This window comes from Lineus longissimus, chromosome 18 (assembly GCF_910592395.1).
Source record: "Lineus longissimus chromosome 18, tnLinLong1.2, whole genome shotgun sequence".
NCBI classification, from domain to species: domain Eukaryota; kingdom Metazoa; phylum Nemertea; class Pilidiophora; order Heteronemertea; family Lineidae; genus Lineus; species Lineus longissimus.
The window spans coordinates 464,162-480,626 of NC_088325.1; the positions used below are offsets into that span (position 1 = coordinate 464,162).

At 42.2% G+C, this 16,465-nt stretch overlaps 1 protein-coding gene across 6 annotated transcripts in view; it reads right to left on the minus strand.

Annotated features, from left to right (window-relative positions):
• Positions 1-16,465, minus strand: part of LOC135502542 (dual specificity tyrosine-phosphorylation-regulated kinase 1A-like) — a 59,726-nt gene that overhangs the window by 38,528 nt on the left and 4,733 nt on the right. The window contains exons 1-3 of one of the 6 annotated variants that reach the window (XM_064795486.1): positions 15,094-15,259; positions 12,494-13,899; positions 3,805-4,490 (exon numbers count right to left, since the gene is read on the minus strand). The exons of 1 other annotated variant lie outside the window; for it this stretch is intronic. In XM_064795486.1, coding sequence (XP_064651556.1) covers positions 3,805-3,928 — 124 coding nt within the window. In that variant the 5' untranslated portion in view covers positions 3,929-4,490; positions 12,494-13,899; positions 15,094-15,259. Of the gene's footprint in view, positions 1-3,804; positions 4,491-6,111; positions 6,228-12,493; positions 13,900-15,093; positions 15,260-16,465 lie in introns of those variants that run through there. 4 more of the 6 variants (XM_064795489.1, XM_064795487.1, XM_064795488.1 and 1 more) reach the window with 4 other exon arrangements.

Below are 16,465 nucleotides of genomic sequence, written 5' to 3' on the forward strand. Positions count from 1 at the left end.
TAACTGGTGCTGCAACCTGGAAACTGCGTCCGACCCTGATATATGCCACCCTGGGCTAAGATTAGATCAACGAGGTCACATTGGGTGCCCGTCTGCAAGCTAGACAATCTTGGCAAACTATAAATAGGTGTCTGTTACCCGAGGCAAAGCGAACAGCAGCAGGTATCAGGTCAGGATTAGGCTGGTGCGCAAATCAGCTGATGAGGAACTATCGTGTGCCCAGAGGAAAAATGGACAAACTCGATGCAACGCTATACAGCATCCAGATAAATCACTTTTTTTAAATACCTGCATTGATTTTTTTAGTTTTGATCGGTAGATCTTTTGCCTCGTCTCATTGCCAGGCAAAGGACTGGCCACAGTCAAGCTGGATGTGCGGCCTGAAGTGACCTCGAGGAGGCCTCAAGTTTCAGGTACTGGAACACGGCAAGAAGTTCTCATTCTGGTGAGAAGACCTGCCGAGAAAGGCAGGCCACCAAGCCTGAGGCAGCTGTCGTTCGGTCCCTGGTCACCGGGAAGACATCAAGTAACTCGACTCATCACTGGTGAGAAGACCTGTCGAGAAAGACAGCCCACCAAGGCTGAGGCAGCTGTCATTCGGTCCCTGGTCACCGGGAAGACCAACTCATCTCATCTCTGGTGAGAAGACCTGCCGAGAGAGATAGCCCACCAAGGCTGAGGCAGCTGTCATTCGGTCCCTGGTCACCGGGAAGACCAACTCAACTCATCTCAGGTCACGTCCTAACCTGGTTGGGTGGAGCTGTGATCTGACCTTGTTCATCATTGACAACCAAGTGTTACAATTCAATAGAAATCTGTCAATCGTTCTATATTATAGGACAGAATTGATTTCACATTGTAAACAGTTATTATCATACAATAATGTGCCCCATTCTCGGACAGTCAATTAAGATGTGATCGATAGAATCATTGTTGACGATTAAATTCACAGCATCCGATATGAAAATAGCGCATTTCCTCAGTAGGTGGAATTGAGTTATTGGTGAATGACCGTTGAACATTGCCTAACCTCATGCAGTGCAGTGTTGTCAATGTCATACTAGATGGCCAACACATGAGTTTGGAGGGCAGAGAGATGCTAGCTGTTGAAACACTGCTGAAAATTGTACCTCATGTCACTTGCTACCTGGTGTCATTGAGAGAGGATGATGCATTATCATCGTTTTTCTGAAAAGGACCTCATGTTGGTGCACGTCATATCGTCCAAGCATGCTGCACATGCACATGATGTGTGATACCTCTCACTTACGCATCAAAATTCACTGGTCAGTCGACCTATCAGTGGAGGGCAAAATGACAACTGACGGCCACGGCAACTTTGGCTTCGAGTGCAAACTATATAATGAGTGCAAGGTCAACATCTCACACAAAATTCAACAAAACTAAGACCTTTGGATTATAAACAAATCAATCGAGGCCATCATCAAAACCTTGAACCAATCTGAATCAGTCGGTGATGAGAAGTAGGCCTACTGGTCCACGGCCATCACTAATTCACAGGAGGATTTTAGTCTTGACATTTCTAGATACACTCAATTGGGAACTAATCAATTCAGGCCATGAACCAATTGGTTCCTGATCAATGTTTCAACGTGAACTAGCCCACATGGTCAGTAGGTAAGAATAAGTAGGCCAAGTGCTATGATATTGGAAAAAGAAATAAATCAATTGATCTTTGATTCGCGGACATGGACTTCACACAATGTACTTTTCCTGACAATGGCACATACCTCGTGAATGCAGAGGTATGTTAATCTCACCAAAACAAAAGAGAAATTGATCTTTTTTGTATGGGTCACTGACCCACTCTCATGGAGGACTTTACTTTGTTGTAACTTATCAATGTTTGAATTGTATCAGTGTCTAAGTCTTACAACTACAACAGTTGATGTGGTCACACTTCTCAATACAAGGCAATAGGGCCCGGGTTGTTCCCGGGGAGAACCCAGGATTGTATGTCTGTATGAACCAGCGTGGCTTTCAAGGAACTCAAATTCCTGGCTCTTCACATGCACAATGTATGAATATTGGAGAATAGTGGTCCCTTGTCCCCGAGTGTCTATGCCAGGGCACGTCAAGATCCTATACATAGGCCGACAGCTAGGATACTAGTAGCCTGAGAGGACCCCATACCTCGGGCAAAAACCCAACAAACTCCTGCCTCACCCTTCAGCAGCCAACACCAAATTAACAATTTTCTGCATTGTCTCATCAAATCGCTTAGACGCGATAACATCCCACGACCAATTCATTGATTTTATCATTTTATCGACTTCAGGTAGTGTCAGTTGATGCTCCAATGCAAATACTGAACACGATTCTCAGAAATATATATTTGAAGTGGCAGAAGGGTCGATATTCTGCAGATAAAAATTGTGCACCATTGGGACTGTATGTCGGCTAGCCATATTGTGCAGATAAAATCAATCAATTACAGTAGAGCATGTCTTGACGGTTACCTCTCTCTATTTTTTAGGTTCGACTTAGAGGCCATTCGGGTGCAATGGTGGCCAATTCAAGCAGGGACATAAACGACATCATCAATACAAAAGAGTTCCGCTCCTGTGCAATGAGGATGCATTCATGACTACATCTGCGGGATGAAATGTACTTTACCCGGACGTTCCACTTACAATTTCATAATCATATTTTTGATCAATTATTAATATTCTGCCACCAGCTGTCCCATCCCAGTGGAACAGAGGTGACTAGACATGACTTCACTTTGTGAACAGCAATAGCAGAACTCACAGCTCCTTTCATAAGGGCACAAACTTTTAGGGAAAAATGGCACTCTTGATTTATTAAGAAAAGGGAAACTTCAAATGTAAATGAATAAAGAAGCTGCCATTGTAAGGAAGACATTTCAAGGGCAGGACAGCAGAAGGCGGGGGGGGGGGGGGGCACAAGACAAGTGCCTCTGTTGACTCAGTGACATTCACCATCAAAGCACACTCGGTGGTTTTCAGTCGCTGTTATTTTGTCATTTAGAAATATTACAGGACTTCTTGAAAACTTTGGGGGTCAAGAAAAACTTATACAGGTAGTCTGCTTATAGATCATAGAAGGGGTGTTCTGAGCTCGGAGCTTGATCGTCAGTCCATAAAAGTGAGCATGCAATTAGCCAGCTTTCCTGATCAGCCATAGAAAGGCCAAACTTTGCAAACTAACAGGGACAGGTTCTGTCGAAAACAACTTAATTTCCCTGAAAATGGTGACCTGACATCAGTCTCAACAAAGCCTGACGCAGCAACTCGTCAATGTTTGCCGAGTCTGCTGGGAGGGGGCGCTGTTCAGGAAATAGGCGCGTTGAATGACGGTCATTTATGATGATGATGGTGATGTCTGATGATATGAGAATGATACACACCGACAACAGGTAAAAACACGGCCTGGTTCCATCACCAAATGACAGGGTGGTGCTACCAGTACCACTCTCCGTTGGTCTTTACCGCAGAGATCGGTAGCGCCGCCTTGGCATAAGTTTTGGAACCAAGATTTAGTCAAACATATTGAAGCAAGAAAGGATTGCAATAACCCCCCCCCCCCCCAACAAATTTAAATACCATTTACAACTCTGAAATCGAAAAGGACTTCGAAAGCAACATCATACTGCAAAACATGGAAAGAAAACACACTCTATACACAAGTTTACAAATCTGAAATCGCCACGGAAGCAAAGAAGCGAAAAACGAAGCGAAAGCTCCAGGAACCAGTGACTTGGATGGTGGGATTGCGCAATGCCGTGAGCATCATGCTTAGAACAAGTAAACAAATACTAACGTTTGATTTTGACCTTCTGCGAGTACGATGACTGTTCGTGTTTGAGCCAGATCGGTGGTTGCGACAAAACCACTTCTTCAAATTTAAGGCCGTCCATTTTGACGTGTTCTCGCTGGTAAACCATGCGACTAACTTCCCAATAAATTCTTCAAATCCGACAGAATTTTCCAATATTCCGAGCTGAATATCCAAAGTTTCAAAATTTGAAATATCCCAGTTTTTTTAAAGGATATTCCGATGTAAGTTTTTGAACAACGTCAAATGCAAAGAGTTGGAGTTTATTTACAGCTGGTATGAGATTGCTGTTACGACGCACTCCAATAGAGGGAGTGAAATCAAGTCAAGTTCTAATCAAGTTATATCCAAAGCAGACGCGAGCTCCATGTGTACAGCAAATATTCGCATCTCACATCCAACTTGAATTAGAAATGGAATTTGAATTAGAGTTTGCTTCCGTGTGAATTTTCGAAATTCGGCTTATCGATTCGAAATCACTGTCCACTTTCAAATTGGCTTTGAAACAGTAATTTACAGTTGTGAAGAATTCGATGTCCTTCTTTTTGTTCCGATTGGTATCGGATGCAGTTTTCTTCCGCACATTACATATCGTTTATCGATCGCCTCCCACACTGTTTACACATGTTTATGATCCACAAAGTCTGGCCCAGCGATTGTTTAGTTTTTACCTGAAATTAGCAAGATACATCAAAGAGTTTGGAAGGCTCCCTTGAAGAAGGAAGGGAGCTGGTCAAGAATGAGATCAACATCGGGATTTACAGGATGAGTATGTCAGGGCCGAGGATATGATGTTCTCGATATAGTTCAAACAACATTTCCTTAGGCCCGATTCCACTGCAGCGGGAAACCGTAGTGAAATGCAGTGACATAAGCAAGTTACCCCATCTTGACCACCAAGGTTTTACAAGGGGATATACCATGAGGTTCAGGATGCGGTTGCCAAGTTTTACTGGCTTTTCATCTGTGATCTGTTACATGGACAACATTCGCAAGTCAGCCAGTGGGTGATACCAAATGCTCGAGAAGCATGCTTGCAAGGAATGCACTGCCAAGAAAGATATGTACAGAAATGTTGGTTTTGACCCCCTGGCCGACTTTCGAATGTGGTCAATTGAAATCAGAGCTAATTTGTCAACATTCAGTGTCGCAATCGCATACATTTTATCATGTCCAAAACTATTTGGGAGAGTGACATCCATCATGGTCCATATGAACTCAGCCCTCAGCCCTGCGTTGAAGGGAGGCGGGGGGGGGGGGGGGGGGTTAATGGGGCAATCGACATTTCAATCAATATACACCAACACCAGAACGAGATCGATCCAAATTTGACGCCGACTTTTACATCCCCACAATCAACAAACGGAATAACATGTACAAGGTAGTGACATCATATCTACGGCCTTCATACCTCAAAACAGAAAAACATCATCACACTCGAAGATCAAGGCTAAATGAAGTGATAATAACTCCTATCATTACACCCCAACAATGCAGATGGGTAAACATAAAATGGTGACTCTAGTTTGCCGATCGCAGAACTCTGTCTAACACCAAAATATGGACAAAATAATAGTTTGGAGGCCAAGCAGACCAAAGACAATGTCCTCTTATTTATGATCTTTTGTAATTTTGTGGATTTTGGACAAGTTCTGGTGTTTCTCAAATCGACAAAATGGAATCACTAATAAAATGACAATTTGTGGTCTTAACCTGGGCCTAAGGGATGGGTATTCATCTATAGAGAGTGGTTTCAGGTGACGTCATCATCAGTCATATCGGAGGGACATAAGAAGAAAGCAGCCCCAAATGACCATGATACCATTTGATTCAGTTAAGTCTGGCATGACAAATCATTGTTCTGCCCTCCATTATGGCCGACCCAGAAAAAACACTCTGATAGGTCAACTCCCCACCAACACCAACTCAAATTCTATTAGTCATCAATGTTTAAATATTCTGAACAACCTCTTTCAATTGATAATTGAAAAGTGGGATAAACAAAAAACGCCCAGGAAAATTTCTTAATTCATCATACACAACCATGGTATTTTCAAAATATTTTTCAAGTCAACTGCGATGCGAGTGACGGATGTATCGTGTATGTCTGGATGTACATGAATGTATTAGTTATGTCTTACTCATTGCACTGTGCATTTGTTTACATGCATAATGACTCATAGCCAGCTGTTCCGTGTTTCTACACTCACCCTCCCACTGCTAAACAAGGAAAACGTCACATAAAAACATCAGTAAAATCGTAACTTCTCCCATATTGATCCGAACACTTACATTTGATGTCCTGTTTCACCATATATCCATAAAATTAAGAAATATTACTGAAAAATTGCTAGAAATCCTCCAATTTGAATATATCCACTCTTAACCGCCATTAAGACATTATCAGCTGATTCACAATGTAGTCATGTGGTGCGACTATTTTTAGCCGAGCAGGACATGGATACACATGGCTGTGTATACAGTGCAAGCTATAAGCTGTTTCAAATTAGGTGGTTATGGTATTGTGTATTGTGAGCGGTCAGAAATGGCAATCACATGCATGAAGTATTTTCTGTGTTTGTACATGAATGTATGTACCCTGGTGACAAAAACACACTAATGACATTGTTCCATAAGCTGTATACTCTGAATGTAAAACAAGGCGTTAATTAGGCGTGTTGTGACTGCATTAAGTCAGAGATGTTGACAGGAAGGTCGGATAAGAGTCACAAAGCCTCCTCATTTACACCATAAACACATTGTTAACAGTCAGTGTACCCAAATTAGGGGAAGGGGTTAAATTATGTTTTACCCTCCTAAAACAATTTTTTGGGTTGAAAATGAAATGGCCAAATAGTCTACCAAGGCAAATATCTTTAAAATGCCATCAGACACCAAATTTGTCTCATAATTTACCATAAATCATCAATTTCTAGCACATTTTATAGCAAATTTTAGAGCCAATTTGGTGCACTATGAGTGTCACATTTTCCCACTCTTTATAAACAGGCCTATAATCCTCTGAAAGTAAGACGGCCACCATATTTCCGTAAGCGTGTCCCCATGTCTTAATCAGTGGAACTTGAGCCCAATTGAGATTAACAAAGTGTTAGACAACAATTACAAAGATTTATAATTGGTCAAAGTGCCTAGGACATTTTTCTTTAATTTTTTACATTTATTTACAAGTATCAAGTATTGATTAATCTATTCTCACGGGCATTTAATCCGGCACATGACTCTATAGACTGGGCCTAGGACGATAGTCTTTCATACTGTTTGTTTACATTCTCACCATTACAATGCAGAAATTCACTCTCAGTTTTGCGGATCTGTGAAATCTGGACCTGATCTAAAAGCACCCAGCAAACTAGTGATTCAAATAACTGCTACAAACATGTAATCATGATCGCATGTGACCAAACTTGCAGGTTTGCAATGGTGATCCCTGGTGCTTGCGACAAACGAATCAGTGGTCACAGACAAGAGATCTTTTTGTTGCAAATAACAGCAATTATAAAATGCAGATCACTGCAACGAAAATCGCTTGCCTGCGCAGCACTTTTAAAATAAAGCAGTTTGTCAAAAACATGTTCCCTATAAGCTATCAAACCCAAATCATGGGTAGCTGTACGCAAACAAAAGTTCAAACACCGGTCATCAAAAAAATAAGAAATTTTATCAGAAATAAAATCTTTCTGGCTGAAATATATAATTTTAATTATAAGTGCAAAACAATTTCTAATATTATAATACAAGTTAGACGTTGATTATTCATAGTCTTTATAAAGGGGTATTCTGATATCTGGGTACGGATCTCCCGCATATTTGGCATAATTACGCTGGCGCCCAGATGGCCCCAAGCATTTCTAGAACCGTGTTTCCAGGAATTCCCCAATCACAATATCCAGATCAATAAATGAACATGGGCCATTAGAAGTCAGAGATGTCTGACAATACAGACAAAGGCCTGAAGAATTTCAAGTCGGTATTTTCAAAATGACTATTAGATTCAGATTATATTTCAGCTATCATTCATCATGTCAGTATCACTTTCTGAATAACAACCAGAAGATGAGACTGACGTTGTTTTAAACTCCTGCGACACCTCCAATGTTGTTGTCCAAGACCAGTAATGCGCCTAAAAAGTCAAATGCCCCGCAGACATGCAATTTGTGGGTATCAAACTTGCTCAGAGACAACTCTTGCTAGAGACCTACATTACATGTGCTTCTCCAACCAAACATCGGTCACCAAATCCAAAATTTAACGTTATTTTCAAAAATTCGAAATCTAAACCAACACAGGAGGTTAGCCCATTGTCACCATAGCAATTGAAAAACTCAGCAGGAATTTGCCAACTTTACATAACCTCGACTTCTCATAAGCACACAGGGCATACAATATCCCCAGGGTCATACCTCCTAGTTACCTCGCTAACCCGCCAATAAAGCTTAATTGTCAACCGATAACTTTCAGTTGTTACCAGCCTGAAATTGTTCCATAACACCTCAGTTATTGTGAAGTAAAACGAAGGGTTTACCTCAGATATTGTTCAGACATTGTCAGGGAAACATAGGAGTTTTCGTGGTGGTTCTTTCACAACTGCCCTGATTTCTCCTGGCCGCCCCTCCACCATTCAGAGCACTCATTGGGGCGCTCGCAGACCTTTATCCGCGCTCATTCAAGTGTCGTAAATAAAAAGGGCAACCCAGACTGTAGCTGATTCACCACTCTTGTCACCAAGCACGGAAGCTGATTAGAATCGATCTGCACAAATAGCATGGTTGTGATTTTTGGGGCATTTTGAGTCTAGACTGAAGACGAAAACCCCTCGGATTTCTAGGAAAGAATTTTTTTGTAAATGCAGAAAGCGGAATTGAACCGGACTGGGGCATAACAGCACAGTGATGCACTGGTCATGGTCTGGCTCGCTGGATAGTCTAATAGTCAGTGGTGCATTTGTGACCCAACAAGGCTAAAGGAGGCACATGTCACATGAGAGCCTGAATGACACCAGGAGATAATGGAAGAAATTGATGAACCCAGATTTCACACAAGGCAACCTGCCAAGCCTGGAGTCAATATCATCTACCCTTTGATCCATTCTACTCACTCTCAAAGACTGCACCAGATTTGCCCTAAACGGGCAATCACCTTGCCACATCCATCAAGTAAGGCCAATGACCCTCCCATCCCCACCTGGCACCTGCCATGCCCTCGAGTCAACTTCCTCAGCCAGACCCAAACCTCAATCAAGACTGCGTAAGTATACAACCACCCACCATATTGTTGAAACAGGTGGGCCTGCAAGGACAAGTTCCACTTTAGATAAAAACAACTTGGTACAGTACAAGACAGACCTGAAACACAACATGGTCGGTACTATCTAAAACAAGCGCAAAGGGAAATCCAGCCAAATCATCATTCGTTTGCGATTCTTTTAAAAGGGCAACATGAGATTTGAGAAAGATCCTTCCTCCACGGTCTGGGGCACTGACAACAAACTAAGGCAAAGGCCACTTGGAGGTTTCCGTGGGGCCATCAGACCGAACAGAACCTACAGATCGCATGATAGCCAGGATGAACGGGAGGTTTCCGTGGGGGCCATCAGACTGAACAGAACCTACAGATCGCACGATAGCCAGGATGAACCGGAGGTTTCCGTGGGGGCCATCAGACTGAACAGAACCTACAGATAGCATAATAGCCAGGATGAACGGGAGGTTTCCGTGGGGGCCATCAGACTGAACAGAACCTACAGATAGCATAATAGCAAGGATGAACAGGAGGTTTCCGTGGGGCCATCAGACTGAACAGAACTGATGGATCGCACGATAGCCAGGATGAACGGGATGAACAGGCCCTAGTGCAGAGAAAGTGCCCAGGAGAAGGAGGTCAACAATTTATGCTCCACTTGGAGTAACAGTCAAGTCATAGAAAGTGAGCCATCACACGAATGACGACCACTTGTTCTCAGCACCAGACTACTTGCTTTTTCGCGTGGGAACTCAATTGCAAATGTTTTTCTGATGCCAAGTATATCAGTATGACAAGTTAGTACAGTGTTCAGTAACCTCAAATTTTCCACGCACTCACTTCTAGCCAACTCATGACACTTCACCTGGGAAGCACGCCTTGATCAATTTTTAAAACCAAAAGCGGCATCGAAAATAATACATGAAGAGTCTCTGTCAAGCGCAAAACTTCACAGATCAGGGTGAAATGCGTGATTTATTCAAAACGTTCCCAAAAAGATCGCGACTTCACTTCTGGCAGGTTTAAAACTGGTCCATGGGATTCAACAAGTGGGCCTCCTCGAAGTCCATCAAATGCTAAATGTATGAACTGTAGTCTAAAATCTAGAGCAGTTAGCACTAGCAGCAACAGTCATTATGGAGTACGTACTTCAACATTTTAACTTCAGCAGCACAAAAAATGTCAACCTTTTTTGTGTTTTGGTTTCCATAATGCAGTCCGAATCAAGAGGGGATTTTCAGGACGTCATTGCAGACTGAAAGTGAGTCGGGAAAGATGTCACATCACAAATAGACCTGGGTGCGAGGTGAACCATTCCATGATGTCAGACAGGGGAGAACTCGCATCAAACTTTCAAAGGTAGCCACCCAGGTAAAATTACTTGATGACCAAATGTCAGCCTGGAGCCGGCTTGAAAAACATGCAGAGAAAATCATCAAAGTTTGGGTGACGGAACAATTTGACTCACAAATCAGATGCATGCTGACGAACCGCTATACACTTCCTGTTCCACAACTCAATTTTGTTCCGGGTAATTCCCCAGAGGACCAACGACTAACGAGGCATGTGGGGGAATCCCACGGGAAGTGGTACATGTTACAGGTGTCGTATCAGACATGTTTGGCCTTGTCCAACATACTTCTGGTATAGCGGACAGACCTATGACAAATGTTGGGAATTCCCACACGACCGTGAGATCATGTTGTGATGTTTCGATACAAGCACTGGGAATCCCACAGAAAAGTGTCAAGTTTTCATCGAGTGGCCCATAAACAATTCCGGGTTCGATCCCAGGGAGAATCCAGGATCGTGTCTGGATGAACCGGCGTGGCTTTCAAGGAACCAAAATTCCAGGCTTTTCAAAACACGTACAACGTATGAAATACTCAAGGGTCTGTCGGACGTGACTAAAGGCAAAGCTGTGGTCCTTTATACCTGAGTGTCTATGCCAAGGCAAAGATCCCAGCAAAGGTGGATAGGAGCCGGTAATGATATGATGTCAAATACAAGTACAAAAGCAACATTTTGCCCCAAGCCATGGAATTGGGAACAGCCTCTGACATTCATTTCCCACTCCCTATACATTGTATCAGAAGGTGCTATGCCGCTTGCATGCAGTTGTGAGCAGCATCGCTACATTGTATCAACTGTGACTTCACCCTGCATTGCACTCAAGCAAGCTCTCAATAGGTCAAGGTCGGCTTCACATTTCTCAAAACACAACAAATGGTTCACATTTTTAGTGTTCAAACCCAAATGTTTTAAAAACGGAGAGATCCGTTAATCTTTTCGGTGAACAGACTTCAGATTTCAATTTGGTGGCGAGTCAAAACCTCAGACTACTAAACTGTCATTTTTAGTGGAATAACCCTACAGTGGTAAGAGCGCGAATAGTTCTATAAGGACAGGCATGCTGCTAGTGCTAGGAAGACTTATCCAGCTGCCTTGAGCCTTGTGGTGCAGCGCTGTGGCGTAGCAGCCCAGGCCCAGGGCTGTGTGGGTTCAAACCCTGTTCTGCCGGTCCTTTCTACAAGCACTTGAGCGGTTTTGTTGCATGTTATCAAGATTGCTGGATGCAAAAATTGTGCATGTGCCGAGCGCTTCAAATAATACTCTCACTGGAATTAAACAAGTAAACATCTTGACATCCAACATTCCTCAAAGTAGGCCTATTCAGGACACAGCACTCCTCTATCATTCTGCCCCAATTTAACGACCTTGTTTCGATCAAAGACCTAATTAGAACATCATCGTTAATTTGTCATTGTTTTAGGTGCGGCGAATTGCGGAAACCGTTAGGAATGCCAGGGTTCAAGGTCAGAATGGTGGCTGATAGGCGTATAGTATGGGTCTAAATAAGTGTACACACTGCCTTTTTCAAGAGAAAGGAATAGGCCTAGGCGGACAACTACTAAACATCAGTAACCTCAGATCAAGATTTGCAAGTCCCTGCCATTTTGGCCAAAAATACTAAAAGTATTAAACAGGGTAGCGGGCCTTTCAGATGTTAGGACCCACCTCTGAACCAGGAAGTACATTTTGCATCCTGGAAACGACATCCAGCTACATGTTCCTGTTGACAAAAACTTCCTTCTTTGAATCAGGGTGCAGATAATATCGCTATTTTATCACCCCACGAATCTGTTTACATCACAAAATCAATGCGGAAGAAGATGTATAAATGGTCATCTACCAGCTGATTGGTGGAGATGATGCGGCCTCGCAAATCATCCCCGATGAAAAAAATACCCATGATTAATGTTAACTCCTAAACTGGGCCAAATCACATTGCCATGTTAGGCTCTCGTACTACTCGTAGTTAGGCATCCCCCCACCCCCCCCACCATGCAGCTCTGCCAGTAGCCATCCCCCCCCCCTGCATAAAATTTTCTACAAGAGAGAAAGTAAGTCATACCTCTTGATTGCAGCTTCTCAATCATGAGTGGTTCGTACATGTACATGCTAGTTCACAGGTGGCGCTATGGCACGTATCCTATTATCCGGACACGGGCGTAGGAATCCATAGTCACATTATCAGCACGTATCCATCTTCCTAAATCCCATAGCCATGTTGCATGAAGTTTGTGAAGAATATCCAAGTTTGACAGTCAGGTGCAGGAATCAATGAGAGTCATGTGAATCACTTCCTGCACTTGCCGTACAATCCTATAAAAGTTTGACTAAAGTATTTTTTCACTGAGCGTCTTCGAGATATATGCGGTTAGAACTGCTTCCGTTTGTTCCAAGTGATTATAAATACTCTAGAATAAAATGTCAATGCCAAATTTATCATCAGATACAACAGCGGGAGTTTCTAAATTGCGTAAAATTTGGATTAGCGAAGCACCTTTCTCATGTATAATCTTCTACTCCTAGCTACTGTAAACAATTGAGCATGACAAGGTCAAGGTCGTCAACAAAAGGTCAAGGTCACGAAATCGTGAAGGTCAAGGTCATCAATGCCAATCTGGGAGAAATGTAAACACAACACAAAGTTGAGAAGTTCTGTTGAATCCGGGTGTAAAAATCGTAATAATTCACTTTGTATCCGTATGAGATGTTTTTGGCAGTATCCTGGATTAGCAATCGACTAAATCCATTCAGTTTGTTTGACAAGAAAATGGTCCAAAGTCACACAAAGTCTGAACGAAACAACTTTATTTAGTTGTCATTGCGGGAACCAGGAATGCTTTCAATGCCAATTCAACAAGTTATATCGACTTGTTTGAGTTCTTTAAATCGAGGACAAAACTCTGCAATGTTCCATGCTATACTCCATGTACCATGCTATACTCCATGTTCCATGCTATACTCCTAATGGTACTTATCCACTAATATTTTGTTTGACAATAGGCTGTTTGTTTGACTAACCACGTGAGATCATACACCAAGATGAAATCTTGCAATCACCGATTTCTCCAGTTTACACAATGCAATGCCTTACAGTTTGATTAGAGAATGTTTCAAATTAGGCCACTTTTGTTTTTTCATCGGGGAAAGAATTCAAGGAATGCACTTGGCATCATCGTCCATTCACTGTATTGTTTTTAAAAACCCTTGAGCTTCGGAATATTTTTGTGATGACTGTAACTGATCAGCTGATGTTGATGCTGTTCAAGAAATTCGTCAGCAAAGTTGCACAAGTTGTAGAAATTGCACAGCTGATTGAGCAATTTGACACCGGGGAAATCTGGGTTGATTATCGTGCTATAAATAGCGCCATTTATTGTCTTAAGTTCCGCATAGCACCACTTTTCAAAACCGGCCTACTTCCGGGTCTTTATCCTGGTACATGTGAATGTAATTATGCCGTCCTCTGCCCTGGAAAACAAAGTCAACGTGCACTACTATATTCAACAGAAGATGTTTGTCAACAAACTTCTCAACTTATTATTCATTTTTTGTATTCAGATTCAGAATTGACCACCGAAGTGATACCATTTCCTACTGAGTGATCCGATTTTGAAAACTCAATCATACTTTGAAGTCCGAATAAACCAAGTTGAACATTATTTCAAACTTTTAGTTTTCTTGAAGTTGCAACAAAATACCTCATTGTCATTGTGACTATGAAGACTAATTTCAGGTAGCCCCACACTCAACAATAGCCCCAAGCAATAAACAATGAAGATCTAATTAGCAGTAGCAATTCAAAGTAAATTTTTCCCAGACCCAAGACGCCTAACTGAATAACTTTTTAAAAATTATTTGAGTTGACATCATGACATGATAGAAGTACTTATGGAGTCAATTGCTGTCTTATGATTTTTAAATTCCAGTATTTTTTTCGTGAAGCGGTCGATACGATGCCACTTGAGGCCTGCACACATCGTCAACAAACCACGTAGCCCGTTGCACACGTCAGTCATCGTGCAGCGTGCAACATGAAGAGACGAGTGTGTTACAACAGCAATATTTCTAAATTAGTCCGCCCGTCAATATTTCAAAACTTCATGCTACTTTATTGGTTCTATGTTTTAAAACCACTTGCACAGCAGAAGGTGACCCTTGATTATTTTGGCATTTGGACCAATACATTATTTATGACTATCAGAGGTGAGCATTTCCAGCTATTATTCAGACTACTGACACTGTCATCAGAGAAACTACAGACCAATAGGCAATACAGTATAGAAAAGCAAGTCTAATTCTAAAAGATGTCATTATTCATCTATTCATCCACGTTCGAAGTTAAAACTTATCTTTCCTTTTTTTTGACATTATTATCGTCACGTCACTCTTCATAACGAGGCCTCACCCCCAGCCAAGCTAAATGTCAGGTAGGTGTAACGACGCATGTATACAGCGACATGCGGGTTGGATCAAATCCTAACAAAAAAACCCAGGGTTATTTTGAATGTCAGCAGCACGTTCGCACGAGCTGCACAGAACAGATATGCAACATATAAACACACATTCAATAGACCATCGGGGTTATTGCACACAACGTAATACAGCCAGACAGACGGCTATTAATATCCACAGCGCCACAGCTGAGAGATGAACTACACACACCCTGTATCTCCGTCATACACTCATCCTCCAGGTTTAGCCGTCTCAATCCAACACATTGTGAATTTAACCACTGTATCCCAATTCCGTAGTTAATTTCCTTAAAGTTGATCCACCCTTAACAGCCAGGCACATAATATACACGACCACAGGTAACACTATATGCTCCAATGTGTATCAGACATTCCTAAAATAGAAACTGCGTTATTGATGGCTAAACTGAATAAATTATGCACAGGCCAGTTACGTTTGAAGTGCCGTGGGCAATCCCATACGTTGTATTCAACCAAATTGATATTGGATTTGAAGAAGTTGATTTTGGCAGTTTACATTAAGAATTTGAATTCAATAGTGTGAGTTAAAACCCCTAAAAAATTGATTTGGAATTCCTTTGTTAGGCTAAGCCTGATTGGCTGATACCCAGACAGTCTGCTGGGAACAGACCGTAACAGCCAATCAATGACCCTGTAACAAAAGGCAGGATATTTATACATTCCTTGACAAGATATGGGTCATCAGAGCCTCATTTTCGATGAGGAAATAAAACGAAGTGATTACGTCGACAAGTTACATTGTGAAGAGGGATTTATTGCTATGAACTTGAATAACGTCAATGTGCGTATTATTGTCGTACTTTTCTACATAAAATCGACACATTATTGGAATAATAACACAGTCACAGGAACATTAATAATATCAACATCAGGGATTGAGTTGGATACCCAAGGTCTCAGATGTGCAGTCAGTGTCCAAGAAAATAGCTTTTTGCCCCTCAATCATTTTGTTAAAGAGAGGTTCAACTGTATCCAGATGCATCTAGATGGCAATATTTGTTGCTGCGACTAGCAAAAAGATGTGACAACATGACGATTAACTGCAATGTTGTCATCGGTATGTGACACTAGCCGCACTTACACCACCTGAAAATGGACCACCAATCTTGGTTCGGGAACCAATGCCGCACCATCGAAAATCCACCAAGCGCTTACACCAGCGCTGTAGCTAGTTATAAAATCCGGCTACAGATGGCGCGCAAACAATAAGCAGAACGCAGAAAGCCTAGGCAGAAAGCGCCATTTCGAAAGCGCCGCCTGGAGCCGAACCATCTAACTAGCTAATTGCCGATCCATTTGCGCTTACACCACGACAAAGCCGAGCTTTTAACAAGCCGGGCGAATTTGGACCATCAAGCTTGGTGGGACAAATTCGCTCGGCAATTTGTATCGGCAATGGATTGCCGAACCAATTTGTCGCGGCAATGTGGTGGTGTAAGTGCAATTGGTCCACCAATATTTCGTGGTGTAAGCGCAGCTACTTACAGGCCACAGACAGAGATTACAAAGGGCCAAATTCATAAAGGGCGTTTAAGGGTTAG